At 46.8% G+C, this 15,582-nt stretch overlaps 1 protein-coding gene and 1 long non-coding RNA gene across 2 annotated transcripts in view; one reads left to right on the top strand and one right to left on the bottom strand.

Annotated features, from left to right (window-relative positions):
• The window catches only part of LOC310683944, a 255,003-nt gene that overhangs the window by 199,052 nt on the left and 40,369 nt on the right, over positions 1–15,582 (top strand). The gene's annotated exons all lie outside the window — the stretch shown is intronic.
• FAM136A (family with sequence similarity 136 member A) lies at positions 138–6,479 on the bottom strand. The gene is made up of 5 exons (XM_083454392.1): positions 6,318–6,479; positions 4,300–4,440; positions 1,795–2,990; positions 1,585–1,731; positions 138–1,160 (listed from the first exon to the last, which is right to left on the bottom strand). The coding sequence occupies exons 1-3, from the start codon at positions 6,402–6,404 to the stop codon at positions 2,802–2,804; spliced, it is 417 nt and encodes a 138-aa protein (XP_083310518.1). The 5' UTR covers positions 6,405–6,479; the 3' UTR covers positions 138–1,160; positions 1,585–1,731; positions 1,795–2,801.

Here is a 15,582-nt window from a genome sequence, read left to right as displayed (position 1 = left end):
CAGTCCCAGGCCTCTTTGTGGGGAATTGTGTGCTTTCAATGTATGTTGTGGCTGTGACCACAGTTTATCTCCCATGCATCCACCCCCCAGTACTCATACCACTTTTTCAACACAGCTAAAATACCTACAATACACAGTTTTCATTTTTAAAAACCAGTTTTAATTCAACTTTAAGAAAATATTTCACAGTTTAAAGAAAGGAAGGCAGAAATAGGGGGCTGGGGCTTTGTTAATTCTTGGAACAGTATTCCTGTAGCCCCAAAGGGTCATTGTCGTTGGAATGAGCACACCCACATTCACAATAAATGCTGTTTGCTGGTCAGCATTTTTCTGGTTGTTGGGTCTAATCCAAGCACTCACAGCTCTACCTCCCACATCCGAAGGGGAAAGCATTACTATTGGATTGGAAGGATGTAGTGCTAGTTGGCTCTGCAGCAGGGAATCCAAACCCTAATTAAAATTGTTACAGAATTCAGACACGCAATTGAGGAGAAACCATTTCAACACAGCAGCAATACATAAATTTAATCACATATATAATGCATAACAAAACAAAAAAGTATGTTTTCAATGCAAGGGTAGGAAGGAATTATTTACTGTTTTGCTTGCTGAGGAGCCAGGTGGGGCTTTTATATGTCACATTGTACTTGTCCCACTGGCATCTTTTAGTAGAATTGTTATGCATAAACCTGAACGTGACACTTGAGTCTTCAAAGGCTGTTCCATAAACAAAGCTTCTCCATCAAAATATTACAGCGCTCCAGCCATCTACAGTTCCCTGCATCCCTTAGAGGAAGACACAAAAAGCTGTTGGCCCCTAACCTTACCTCCTCTTTACCATGATATACCTTTAAAGTCATATATCTGAAGTTATTTTAAATATTACAAGATAGCAAAAGCAGCCATGAGAACTTCCTCCCAGGGACAACTTTGTCTGCTAGATGCCTTATTGTAACATCTCACAGGAGTGTACAGGGGCAGCCTGCCTTTCAGATGTTTTGAACTACAACTCCCATCACCCTTTCGGCTGGGGCTAATGGGAACTGTAGTCCAACAACACCCAAAGGGTAAAACGCTGGCTGCCCCTGCCTTACCACAATACATTCACTGCTTCTACAGCACACAGGTCAATAGCTGCCAATGAAAAAAAGGATGAAATACTGTATTTTTCGCACCATAGGACGCACCGGACAATAGGACGCACTTTGTTTTAGAGGGGGGAGAACAAGAAAAAAAAATTCTCCCCCTCTCTGCGCCCCTTCAGCGAAGCGGCAGGAGGCGCTGCGCAGAGAGGGGGAGAACTTCCCCCTCTTGTTTTCCCGCTCTAAAACAAGGTGCTGTTTAAGGTGCGTTCAGGCGGCTACCTTGGAAGCCTGGAGAGCGAGAGGGGTTGGGAGCAGCGGAAAGGCGCAGTGGAGAGGCTCCTGCCATAGCCGCACGTCACCTCTCCAGCCGGGAGAGGGTCGCGGGGCTATGGCTTCTTTATCCCCGCGTGCGCTCTCCCGGCTGGGGCGGTGACGCGCGGCTATAGAGGCTCCTTCATTTTTTAAGGGGAAAAAGTGTGTCCTATAGAGTGAAAAATACGGTGATTATTTTGCTTGGGTTGGGATCCCACAGTAGGTTCCACTGGGAAAATGTTTCTCACCATTGCTGAAGGTCTTTGAGCAGGGAAGGAGAGGAGGGAGTTGAAGGACTGTGGGTGCTTTGTGGCCAACGAAGGATTCCCCCCGGCTGAAATGATCTTGGGAAATGGCTCAAGCTTTAATGTCTAGACTTCAAATGAAACTGAGAAACAATACAAGCTTTTAATTTAAGAATCAAGTTTTATAAGTGTTTAGTTTGGGGCTGACTTTCAGAGTGAGGAGTGCCCAATAAAAACAAAACAAAAAAAAAATGTTGCCGTGTCATTCCAATGCCCAACAAAACAAAAAAATACACACAGGGGTGATTAAAAATCCATTGAAAGCCACATTTCTGATTTAATTAGCAAAATCCAAGTGGTTTGCTTTACAGGCTGCATTTTGCATGGTGGGGAGTTGTCATAAATGCCCCCTTCCTTACTGGGTCGGTAGAACCCCCCCTGCACACTGAAAACTAGCATTTCAGTGAGAAAAATTGAGCCTAACCTTCTCCCAACCTCCCCCATATGCATGGTTCCAATTTGCTCTTCTTCCACACTGGAAGCCTTTGAACAAGCAGTCTGAAGTGGTAATGTCCAGAAGAAGGATTAATACTAGATTCTGCCGAAGGCATAAGGAGCCCCTCAGCTTTGGGGAATTCCTATTTGGGGGCAGTTTGGTTTCAGCACTGCTATTTCAAAAAACGTAATATCAAACCATCTCCTTCCGAAGAGACCACAGAGACAGAACTTCTGTGTGTCCATATTTGTAAGGCAGCTTAAGAAAGAGGTGGACAGCCAGTGGCTCTGTCTTGTTGAGACACCAGGTAGCAGATTTCAGAACTACCTTTGTAGCACCTTCCGGATTCCCCTCCCCACACCCAACTTTGCTACAAGGTGGGGAATAACCACAACAAATGGGTTTGACACGGGTCTGTGCACACACACATCACTGATGCCAAAGGAGCCTGTTTTCTTTTACACCATCTGACAATCTGCAGCCCAAACCAAACCCTAAATTCTCAAGCACTTCAGGAGGCCATGAGTATACAGTCACACCATAAAAAAGTCACTCTGGACACACCCCATGTTTTCTTTCTATGTTTCCAGAAAGGGTAACCGTGCCCATCTTAATTTTAATTGATTATCTCCCTTTCCCGTTCCTCCGCAAAGCAACTGGGAATTACTGGGCGATGCTGGCCAAGTTCTCCTTCATCTTTTTGGTCATGCTGGGGATGAGGTGCATGTGGTCGTCCACACACTTTGTCACGCAGTTGTCCAGCTGCAGTTTGATCTGCTTCTCTTTGCTCCCTGAGTCTAAGGAGTCCTTGGCTTGATCATTACAATGCATCGTGCAGCGGGCAAGGCGGTCCTATAATTAGCAAAACAAAGAAACAAACAAACACAGAAATCAGAGGTGGGCAAGGCTATGAATAAGTTGCATTAACAGCCTTCATCAGTGGAACAAAATAACTTGAAAGCTGCCATCCAAACAGGACTCTGAAAGAGCTTTTAAATGTTTTTCAATAATAATAATAATAATAATAATAATAGATTTTTAAGGTATCTTCAAAGGTAATCTAGTTCAACCGTCTGCAATGCAGGAATAAATCAGGGCTACATTCACCACTTTGAACGGTCCTGCCTCCCCCCCCCCCCAATTCTGGGTGCTGTAGTTTGTCAAGGGTGCTGAGACTTGTTGGGACACCCCTAGTCCCCTCCCAGTGCTACAGTTCTCAGGGTGGACCACTTCTCAGGGAACTCTGGGAACTGTAGCTCTCCTAGGGGAATAGGGATTCTCCTAACACAGGCATCCAGAAGGCCAGATTTGATGAAGTAAAGGGCTGTGAGGGCCGACCAAAGTTATTAACCATTTGTTGTTGTTGTTTTTAAAGGACTGAAGTTGTTTTCTGGTTTTACCACAAAGTCATTGAGCTTTTTTTAGGATTGAGGTTTCTTTTTAGGATTTTACCCCAGGAAATAAGCTGCCACAGGGTCCAGATTAAACCAACCAGCAGGCTGGATTGGGCCTCCAAAACAGACTTTGGACATGCCAAACTCGGCCCTCCAGATGTTTTGGGACTACAATTCCCATCATCCCTGACCACTGGTCCTGTTAGCTAGGGATCATGGGAGTGGTACCTCAAGTTACATACGCTTGAGGTTACAGACTCCGCTAACCCAGAAATAGTACCTCGGATAGTACCCAGAAATAGTACCTGAACTTTGCTTCAGGATGAGAACAGAAATCGCGTGGCGGCAGCAGTGGGAGGCCCCATTAGCTAAAGTGGTGCTTCAGGTTAAGAACAGTTTCAGGTTAAGAACAGACCTCCAGAACGAATTAAATACTTAACCCGAGGTACCACTGTAGTCCCAAAACATCTGGAGGGCCAAGTTTGCCTATGCCTGTCCTAACAACTCAGCACTTTAAACAAACTACAGATCCCAGAATTCTTCGGGGGAAGCCATGACTGTTTGAACTGGTATGATACTGCTGCAAATGTATGCTGCAAATGTGATCCAAGACATGCATTTGTTTAAGATGGTTGAGCAATCCAGACCATTGCCCTCTTGAAAGATAAGAGTGCAACCCTGGAGGGTCTGGCAGATCGAGACCAAAGTCCAACTTCCCGCTGACCAGCTAGTCTCCCACCTACACCCACCCCCACTTTTCTCCTCACCTGAAATCTCTCCAGCTCTTGGGTGACCACTGCCTGGGCCTGAGCCAGAGGCGCATGGCAGCGCTCAATGCACTGGTGCACTTGCTGCATGGAGGCCTTGTTGTTCTCACAGCAGGTTGCGCTGCACCGGAACATGATTCCCTGGAAAGAGCCAGGTGTCAGTAAGATAACCTCAGAAGAGCCACGCTGGCTCTGGGCCTGCGACCCTTTTTTCCCCAGCCAGTGGCCAGCCAGGCGCTCCTGGGAAGCTCACAAGCAGCAAGGGATGCGGGCGACGGCCCTCCGCTGTTTGCCCCCCAGCAACTGATATTCAGAGGCGGACTGCCTCTAAACATGGTGGTTTCACTTAGTCATCCTTCCCTTGTCCACAAGATTCTCTCTAGCAGCAGGGAAGAAGAAAATCCTGCTCCGTAGCCCAGTTTTCAAAGAAACAGTCCAATGTAAAGGAACTTGTGGCACAGTAGGGTCACAGGGTGAGCAGAGCGACTACTAGGAGGGGTCAGCAAACTTTTTCAGCAGGGGGCCGATCCACTGTCCCTCAGACCTTGTGGGGAGCTGGACTTTATATATATTTGGGGGAGAATGAACGAATTCCTATGCCCCACCAATAATCCAGAGATGCATTTTAAATAAAAGCACACATTCGACTCATGTAAAAACACGCTGATTCCTGGACCGCCTGCGGGCCGGATTTAGAAGGTGATTGGGCCAGATCTGGCCCCCAGGCCTTAGTTTGCCTACCCATGGACTAGAGCAATGGTTCTCAGACTTTTTTCAGGCCACAGCCCCCTTAGTTCCTTGGTTCAATCCCCAGTGTCCCCTACCCTATAAACTGGCCTGTATTAAAATCTATCCCCAGCAGCGAAGCTCACTGAGGCCATCTGCGACTGGGGAGCCTGTTGCAAGGTGTAAGGGGGGGCAAACAGACCACCACAACCACTCTGGAGGAAGGGCAGGGTTGAAATTGTCAGGAGCTCACCCTACACTCGAGTAGGACCCTGGCAAAGACACATGCCTGACTGGCATGTTCTCTCCCTCCTGGTCGATCGTTCGGGAGCTTCAAAAGCTTTCTTCTGCCCGAACATCACAGCGACCGATGCCAACAGACATCGGCACACTTAGGGATCCGCAGAGTCTTTGCAGCTTGCGTGACAGACCTCAGCAACTCAGCATTTTGGCTAATCTACTTTATTTACATATAAACACACACGGAGCACTGCAACATGGCTCCCTCTCTCTCTAGCATCAGAAAGCAAAGAGAAAAAGAAAAAAGGACAATAGTCCCACTTCACGGAACACAGTAACACAAACATCCTGTCTCCATCACTTCCCACTTTGTGGAGTCAAAACATACATTGCCATGTGAAAGACAAAAATCCCATGACTGCAATCATGGAGCAGAAATTCTAACAGGAATGTGGCAAATAATGGCCCATTCTTGCTGGGGTGCCTGTCCTAACCTGGCGCCCTCCAGAACTTGCAGACTACAGCTTCCATCTGGAAAGGTTCAGCCACACTTGTTGCGGCTGATGGGAGTTGTAGTTTAAAACACCAGGCGGGCATCAGGTTGGAAGGCTGCTGCTTGGGGATTGCAGAACACCCACCCGCACCCTGCCTCTCTGCCCTCTGACCCCTTCAAGTAGATCAACAGGGAGGGACCTAATAGCCATTATGCATCGCATGTATACTCCCCTTGCTGGACACAGATGATTTAAGAGCCCGCTGGATCAGGCCAAAAGGGGCCTATCCAGTCCAGCCCGATGCCCCAAAGGGCAAGGAGGACCCGAGACAAGGGCACCCTCCCTTCCTGCGGTTCCAGCAACTGGGGTTCAGAAGCATCTCCTACCATGGAGACAGCGCAGCCTCCATGACTAGCAGCCCCCGACAGCCCCCTTTTCCTCCATGAATTCGTGTAGCGCTCCATTAAAGCCCAGACTGGTGCCCTGAGGCAGCGAGTTCCCGCGGCCCGCCGCCCTTCCCGGGGCGCATCCCCACGTGCGCTCCAAGCGCGGCCCGACCTGCATCTTCCGGATGTTCTCCCGCTCCAGCCCCTGCACCATGCCGTCGATGGCCTCCTGCACGCGGAGCTGCTGAGCCTCGGCCATGCCGCCTCGCCCCGCGCATGGAGGAAGGTCGCCTCGGCGGCAGCCCGGCCCTCTCCCCGCCCCCGGGCACTGCTTCCCGGGTCAAGGCGCGCCGCGCTTCCGCGGAGCTCGCCCGCCTGCGCAGCGCCACGGCAACCTCGCGCGCCCGGCGCCCGGCACTGCACGGCCCAGGCAGGCAGCCGCTCTGCAGGGGAGGCCGCTCGCCTGGCCCAAAGCTGCACCGGTTGGATTCCTGCCAGCCGGGATCTGCTGCCCCAAGCAGAGCAAGGAAGGGCCGGGCGAAGCGCTGCCGCCCCGGGAGCGCGGTGGTCCGATGGCTCTGCTCCGCATCCAAGGTCGGAGGCAGGGATGCTTCTGAATCGCAGTTGCTGGAAACCGAAGCGGGGCAGAGGGCTCTTGTGCTGGAACCCTGCTTGCGGCTCTGCCATTGATGCATCTGGCTGGTCCAGGGTGGATAAAAAGCAATGATTAAAAAAAGAAATCGGATATTTTTTTAATCGGATATATATTTTTTAAATTTAAATCGGATTTTTATAATAAAATGCTTTTGAGGAAAAAATATTTCTGTTTTCTATTTAAGTTACATTATAGTCCGAAGACTATTCATCAGGAAATAAGGATTTGTTTTAAGTTTTTCATGTGTGCTGAAACTCAGTCTAAGTTGGTTCTTAAGGAAATTGTTATTAAGGAAATGATTGTTTTTCTCCTTCCAATAAAGTACAGCAGAAAAGCTGTCCAAATATAAACAGTTAACTCATTAAACCTAACAATAATTTCATAATTATCTATGTATTTCTAATGGTATAACCAAATCAGTAGATTTTAATATAACTGTAAAAACTACTCTGCAAACTTATTGTTTCAAAAATGAAACCTTCATCTGGTTGTAAATATTAAGATTATACCAGCAGGAACGTTTTTCTGTGTGTATATATATATATATATATATATGATTCAAATCAAGTCTTACTGGCTAGCAATTTAAATCATGATTTAAATCGATTTGATTTAAATCAAATCCACCCTGGGCTGGCCACTGTGAGAACAGGACGGTTGCACTGTGCATAGCGATCATGGCTAGCAGCCATCAATAGCCTTCTCTCCCCCCCCCCCCCGCCCCCGATTTGTCCAATTCTCATTTAAACCTCTCCAAGTCATTAGCCTTGCTTAGGCGCTCGAAAGGGACTTCTGTGTGTGCGCGTCGAAAGTGGCATCCTCTCACGGTACCATTTGCACAAGACTACACATGTGCACACTCAAACACACAGGATGTTTCACATGGTGCAGAGCAGGGTGCAGTGGCCAGGGCAGCCTTTGCCAACCTGGTGCCCTCCAGAGGCTTTGCACTGCAATTTCCACCAGCGCCAGGTTGGCAAAGCCTGGTTCAGTGTCACGCGGACAGGGAGATCCCCACCTAGCCATGAACCTGACTAGGGCGACCTTAGGCCCATCGCGTCTCACACCCTAAGCTACTTTGCAAGGTTGTGGTGAAGATGAGCAGTGAAGCCACTCTTGTCCAAAGAATGATTGACGATGCTGAATTAGACAGCCTATCCGAAAAATTAAAGAGCAAACCAAGGAAAGAATTTATTTCAAAATGGGAAGCATTTAAAATATATCCATTGTGGCATTTGAATAATACCAGCAATAGGTGTATGATATAATACATTTTGAACTGATTTGAGATGATAGCAATAACATATATTGGCAGCAAAGAATGGTAATTATATTTATGGAGTAGATAGGAAGTCAGATTTAAAAGGAAGAGACTATTACAGTTTATGGATTATGGAATTTATATTCTTTGTAATGTGCGACTGATGATATTCTTATTATGGTGTAATATGTCTTTTTGTTGTTGTTTTTGTTGTTATGTGTTGAGCAAATAAAAAAATTAAAAAAGAAAAAAGATGGATAGTGAACCCTGTGCTTGAGCTCATGGGATAGAAATGTATGAACAAATAAAATGGATAGATAGCTACAAATAAAATAAAAAACATTATTGGTGGAGATGGCAATGACTGTCCCGTACATTTGACTGGTGTTGATGTTCTAACTTTTTAGTTTTATCTTTGTTATGTTTTGTATTATGTATCCAGTTTTTTTAGGGATTACCTCTTGCACTATCTTTTGACAAGGCATCTGGGAGGCTCCCCACATACACTGGAAAAAGGGTGTGTGTGTTTACAACGTATTACAGCCACACGTCTCTCTTAGGACTCATCCACACTTCAGTTTCCTGCTGAATCGGAACAGATGGCAAACAGGTTGTCCATGGATTGTTGTTTCTTCCAGTCGGAATGCTTGGACCCAACCCTAGGAAGCATGGGACAAGCGGGGATCTGGATGAGACCTGGATGTCTGTGCTTAGACCCCTGTGCAAATGACCCCTTGGAGATCAGGTGCAAAGCCAGTGGCTGTGACCTAAATTCTGCCCCCCCCAAAAAAACCCCACCAATTTAGGCACAGAAATAAATATCTGGCTGCATAGGGTGAACTTCCTTTCTGTTGGTGCCAGCTACCTGATGAAGCCAACCTTGAACGCAGGACTGAAAGTACATTGTACACCCGTCTCCCACTGGGGGGCAGGATTGCCCTGATATAGGCACAGAGCGGCGTTCCTCTTGAGTTCCTACCATAAACTGCTTTCCAAGGAGAGGATTAGGCTGCCCTGGGAATAAAAAGGTAGAAAAACGAGGAAAGCGAGTGAGGGCCAGAGACCCAGCCTCTTCCTCTCAAGTATTTTGGAAACATCCTCTCTGTCCAGCTGCAAATGCTTTTTACACATATATTGCACCTCACAAGTTCTGTGAGCCCATATTCATTCAACTCAACACTGATTTGCCAGGAGTTATTTATCTACGTTATTATATATTTATTATTTGCTGCATCTATAAGCCCACCTTTTTTCTCCAAGGGGCTCAAATGGGGTGTGCATGGCTCTTCCCCCCAACACACACTTCATCCTTACAACAACCCTGTGAGGTAGGTTGGGCTGAGAGGCAGTAACTGGCTAAAGGTGCGCTTCATGGCTGAGCCGGTCTCCTAGGTCCAATACTCTAACCATAACATTTCCAAACGGCGGGTGGTTTATACTATAATAGCGCTCCTGATTTCTTTTCTGACAGTCTAGTTTCTAGCCCTCATGGGTGTGATGCTAATAGACCTGAGAGTGCGCATGTCAAAATTTCAGAAGCTGGAAGGTTGGCTAAATATTATTTCCAGTGTGGTGGGTGGGTGTGTTTTCCTGCCATGGGGGCAGCACTGTAAAACAAAACAACAAACTCAGCAAATCTGATTTGCAAAGATGTTGCAGGTTAATTTCTGTAACCTGCAGAGGGGATGGCATGTGTGTGTTCTTGCTGCAAAATCTTCTCCAACCTGGTACCATGGTGATGTTTTGGGCTAGGGCTCACATCAGCCCCAGCAGCATAAAACCTCCAGGGCACCAGACTGGGCATGTTTAGCCTGGAGAAGAGGCGGTTAAGGGGTGATATGATAGCCATGTTCAAATATATAAAAGGATGTCACATAGAGGAGGGAGAAAGGTTGTTTTCTGCTGCTCCAGAGAAGCGGACACGGAGCAATGGACCCAAACTACAAGCAAGAAGATTCCACCTAAACATTAGGAAGAACTTCCTGACAGTAAGAGCTGTTCGAGAGTGGAATTTGCTGCCAAGGAGTGTGGTGGAGTCTCCTTCTTTGGAGGTCTTTGAGCAGAGGCTTGACAACCATATGTCAGGAGTGCTCTGATGGTGTTTCCTGCTTGGCAGGGGGTTGGACTCGATGGCCCTTGTGGTCTCTTCCAACTCTATGATTCTATTATTCTAAGGATTATAGTCACAAGGAATTTGGCCTGGTCTGATTCCCCTGGGGAACAGGGGGCAACAAGGAAGGTCAACTGCCTAGGCACCATGGAGAACGTCAAGTGATCCACCTGCTCCCAGAAGAGTTGGGAGTGCACTGAGGCCTTTTCAGCCTCTGCCTCCTACAAATTCATCTCTCCTAGTTTCTGGAGAGCAAGTCACATCTACACTGTACATTCAAAGTGCCTGCCTTCCCTGAAAAAATCCCACCATGTGCTTTATGGTGTGGATGTGACTCCTAGAGTCTCCTAGAGGGCACGTCTCCTGTGCTCCTGGCCTCTTGCCTGCCGCCCTCCAGTTCAGGGGTTTCCTGGTCACCAGGATCCAGGGCAAAGGCCAGAGATGATGGAGCCTTCGATTCACTGTCCTGGTCACTGTGAGGCTTCAGGGTCACAAGAGCCACTCATGCGAAATCATTATTCTGCTCAGGGATTCCAGTTGTGGGGATTTCAGGAGAGGCATTAGTCAGAAAACGATGTGATAGGCAGAGGAAATGAAGTCAAAGGCAAAAGAACCTGATACTGCAGAAGGGGATGAATGAACGAACAAACAAAGGAAGGAATGAATCACAAATGCATGTTTTGATGATCAAATAAAGACTTAACTAGGAAGCGGTGGATGCCCCACGTTGCGTCACAGACTGAGCAAGACTAAAATAGAGGCGGGTTGAATCAGCTGCCTAAATCTAGAGGAGGCTTTCCTCTTTCTAGGAAAGGTTTTGGTTCCTGCTTCAAATGAGATGAGCGGAAGAGAAGAAAATGTGAGCCATGCAGAATCGCAGGAACTCCTGAATCATTGCTGCTCCACCTTCCTCTTTAGCATGCTCAAGTTCTTCCTAATTTTGTCTTCAGTACTTTCACTTTCTGCCTGCCCTTTGTATTTGAGGCTCTCAAATTCCAAAAAAGGCTGCTCTGTGTGTGCACCCTGATACACACAAGGGGGAGAAATCCTCAGTGATACACTGGGCCATAGATATTGGTCATAATTTAGATATGGAAGCATGGGGACGATTGTGGAATTTGGATATAAAGTTTACAGCATGTTATGGTTTAAGAGAAAATTATATGAAAATGAGATATTGTTGGTATCTAACACCAAGTAAATTGGCAAAAATGTATAAACCTAAATCAAAACAATGCTGGAAAAGTAAAGAGAAAGAAGTAAAGAGAAAGAAGGTTCTTTTTATCAGATGTGGTGGTCTTGTAGTAAGGTTAAAGCTTACTGGGAAATGATATATTATGAACTGAAAAATATGTTCAAAATAACTTTTATTTTTAAAAATCCCAGAACCTTTCTTTTGGGAATTAAAGGGACAGAACTACCTAAATTGTATAGAAATTTATTTAGGTATGCCACTACAGCAGCAAGAATGTTACCTGCCCTAAAATGGAAAGAAGAGGAAGTCCCTGTAAAAGGAGAATGGATACAAAAACTTATGGAATATGCAGAAATGGCAAAATTTACTGGAATAATAAGAAACCCCTGGCCCACCCTGCCTCCCTCCCTCCGGCTCCCCACTGGAGTGGAGAACCTTGTGGTGTGATCAACATCTTCCATCACTTTGTGTAAAGGGGGTTGTAGCACAACCAATGCAACAATTTAGCTGTGTCTGAGCTCTTCCTCAGTGCTCCACACCTCCAAGGATAAGAACCTAAGAAGAGCCTACAGGATTAGGGCACTCACCTATCTAATCCAGCACCCTGGGCTCTCCGCAACCAACCTGATGCCTTTGGGAAACCTGGAAACAGAATTTGAGCCCAAGAGCCCTCCCCTGTGGGCCTCCCTGTGGTTTCCAGCAACTGGTCTTCAGAAGCATTGCTGCCCCTGACATGGAGCCTTTAGCCCTCTCCTCCTCCACGAATTTGTGTAATCCTCTTTTAGAGCCATCCAAGTTGGTGACCATTGCTGCCTCCTGTGGTACTGTCCATGAGGTCATATGTTGGGAGAGGGGCAAGGAATTTGCTATGGTCTCTCCTCCTCCCTGGGATGTGGGCGGCGCTGTGGGTTAAACCACAGAGCCTGGGACTTGCAGATCAGAAGTTCGGCAGTTTGAATCCCCGCAACGGGGTGAGCTCCCGTTGCTCCGTCCCAGCTCCTGCCAACCTAGCAGTTCGAAAGCACGTCAAAGTGCAAGTAGATAAATAGGTACTGCTCTGGCGGGAAGGTAAACGGCGTTTCGGTGGCTGCTCTGGTTTGCCAGAAGCGGCTTAGTCATGCTGGCCACATGACACGGAAACTATACACCAGCTCCCTCTGCCAATAAAGTGAGATGAGCGCCGCAACCCCAGAGTCGTCTGTGACTGGACCTAATGGTCAGGGGCCCCTTTACCTTTACCTCCTCCTCCCAGCGGGGAGGGATTGTGAGCGGGAGCAGCTTCCCGCAAGGGCAGGGAGGCGTATTCGGCTCCCTGCTCCTGATTGCTTCTGTTGCCATGCCCAAGCCTCCCAGCCGACCAATAGGGCCGGCTGGTGGGCAGGGCTAGCCACATTTAAACAGCCGCAGCAGCGCTCAGTTGCCAGTCTGTTCCTGCTTTCTTCGGATCTCCTGCCCTCCCTCCCTCTTAGGTCAGCTTCTTTTGCGTATTGACCTGGATATGGACTTCAGTTGGTTGCCTTGGTTGCCCAAGGGGCCTGGTAGGACTTTTTTATCCATTTGGCAAATTGGCACCAGCCTCTTGGTTTTTCCGCCTACCTCGTAGCAATTCGTCACAACTTTCTGGTATTGGTGGTTAGGCATTGGAATATGTGTGCTGTGTTGGAGGATTGGGTATGGGCCATCATCTACCCCTCCTCTTTTGGGTATTCCGTTAAAGGAATCCGGCGGTCGTGGATCCTGTCCGATGCCCTGCTGGTGGCTAGGGCCATGGCACGACCCCTGGTGACATCATGGGGGAGCTTCCAGTTGTATTTGCATCAACAAGCTCATCCCATTGGTTGTTAACCTTGATATGACTCCCATGGAGTCTTGTATTGCTGTTTCAGCCAATGCCTAAGCCAATACTACTCACATGCTGCAACCAATAAAAGTTGTGGCCTATTTTGCCCATTAACCTAAAATAATGTGTCTCTGTGTCTTATTATACTCTTATGCGGGTGGCGGGTCCTCGACTCACAATCTGTTGTATAGCAGACCTTCCTGCCTTTTCAAAGGTTATTTTGCCTCCCATTTGGTACCCTTCTGTTTTTATTTTCTTCCTTCTCTATAATATTTAGTCATATATCACTTATGAGTCACTCATGTCATTCAGGCCAGAGCCATCTAGCGATTCTTGTTTCACTGGAATCAAGTGCCGCTTCTTCTTTGGTTTGTGATATTTTAGTTCTTCAGGTGAAGCTGCTTCCTGTCCCTTTCCCACATCACTGCCAAGTGTTTCCTCTTCTGTTTCCGCTTCTTCCTCCTCCCACGGAATGGGCAGTTGCAACAGGGTGAGAATATGAATCAGGTCTATTTAAAAACCGGTGCTTTCTGTTGTACACTTTCAGTACCTAGGCAAAGGGGAATTCCCACCTGGACTTCATCCCAGCTTCTCTGATTAGGTATGGAGTTGCCTTGAATAATTTTCCTCACCTAAGAAAGGCTGTTGTAGAGTTGGAACAGGTCCGGAAAAGAGTGGCTAAAATGATCAACGGGGCAGAGCAACTCCCCCTAAAAAGAAAGGTTTCAGCACTGGGGACAATTTAGATTAGAAAAATGGCAAGTAAGAAGCAACGTGACAGAAGTATGTAAAATTATGCCTGGAATTAAGGAAACTGAAGTTTTTCTCCCTCTCTCAGAACACTAGAACTCATGGACATCCAAGGAAGCTGAATTTTGGACAGATAAGAAAGTTCTTCTTCACACAATGCATATTTAAGCTTCCCAGTTTCCCACAGGAATCTGGTTGGCCAGTGTGAGAACAGGACGCTGGACTAGATGGGTCTCTGGCCTGATCCAGCAGACTCTCTGCTTAGAGTTTCAGCCGTTAAGCCATTGCAAGAGCATTATTTGTTTTTCTTCATATATAACTTGTCCCTTGAGTCTCACTGTTTTTGTTATATCCTCCTTGAAGGTATAGTTAGCAAATGTTTTTTATGTTCCCTTTGGTTTTGTTCCCTGAATATAGTGGGCTCTTTCTCAATCTGGACGCATTACTTGTATATCACAAAATATTTCCCTCCACCAGTTGATTGGAAAACCAATTAAGTCCTTGCTCTTAATGATTTTTATAATACAGAGCAAAAAAATTAACCAGGGGGATTTCTCATATTAACAAGGAAATCTGGGGTCTCATAGCTTAAGGTAGTGATGACCAAACTTGGCCCTCCTGCTGTTTTGGGACTACAACTCCCATCATACCTAGCTAACAGGACCAGTGGTCAGGGATAATGGGAATTGTAGTCCCAAAACAGCTGGAGGGCCAAGTTTGGCCATCACTGGCTTAAAGGGGTGTCCTTAGCACAACCTTAGCAAGTTCCTGGAGACCCAGTTCTCATATTCTTACTTTTAAATGTGGAAAAATAATCACAAAGCCAACTGACAATGTTGATGGGCATCAGGTCCAAATGCACAAATTTCATGAACATGGGGTTCATATGCATTGTTAAGTGCATTCCACTTCCTTTGAGTTCCATGGTAGAAGAAAATGACAGAAATAAATAGGTCTTTAAGGCCTGTTTAAAACACCCAGGGAATGGCACCACTAGAATGAAATCTGGCCATCGTGGGGCCACCACCATTCATCCATGAGGTCACCCCTCCAACTTCCTTTATAGACTGGAATCTCAGTGCTGCTTCAGAGGAAAATCATTATGGATGGCAAGGCTGGTCTGTTTACCAATGGACATATATGGGGTCTTTTTCCTTTGGCGATCACTCGTAGCCGAGTAAGATTGTCTTCCATAAACACAGTTTTAACAGTGAGTCCGTAAGTGACTATGGAATCCAGTTCTGGATCCACACATCCTTCCACAGTGGGGACATAGGTTTCTGGGCGGGAGTTAATCATGGGAAGGGTTTGCCAAGCGTGCCTTTCATCCTGAGTTTGAGCGTCTTTAAAGCCCATGACACCTTTGGTAAAGGCTGTTCTCCAACTGGAACACTCGCAGGCAAGTGTTTCCCAGTCATACTACTTTTTTTTAGATTTGCCTTGCGAGAGTCTTCAAACTTCTTTTGTTGACCACCAGCATTACGCTTTCCATAAGGCGATCTCATGGGTAACCTTGTCCCAAGTTGCTAATATCTTTATATGCTAATAGTAACAGCTTTGACTTGGCCTGGGATCAAATTGGCAGCCACCACATGCTACAAGGGTGCAGGCAACCAACGAGACATC

The sequence above is a fragment of the Podarcis tiliguerta genome (genome assembly GCF_965153285.1).
Source record: "Podarcis tiliguerta genome assembly, chromosome: 8".
Lineage (NCBI taxonomy): Eukaryota > Metazoa > Chordata > Lepidosauria > Squamata > Lacertidae > Podarcis > Podarcis tiliguerta.
This window is presented reverse-complemented; position numbering and strand designations above follow the sequence as displayed.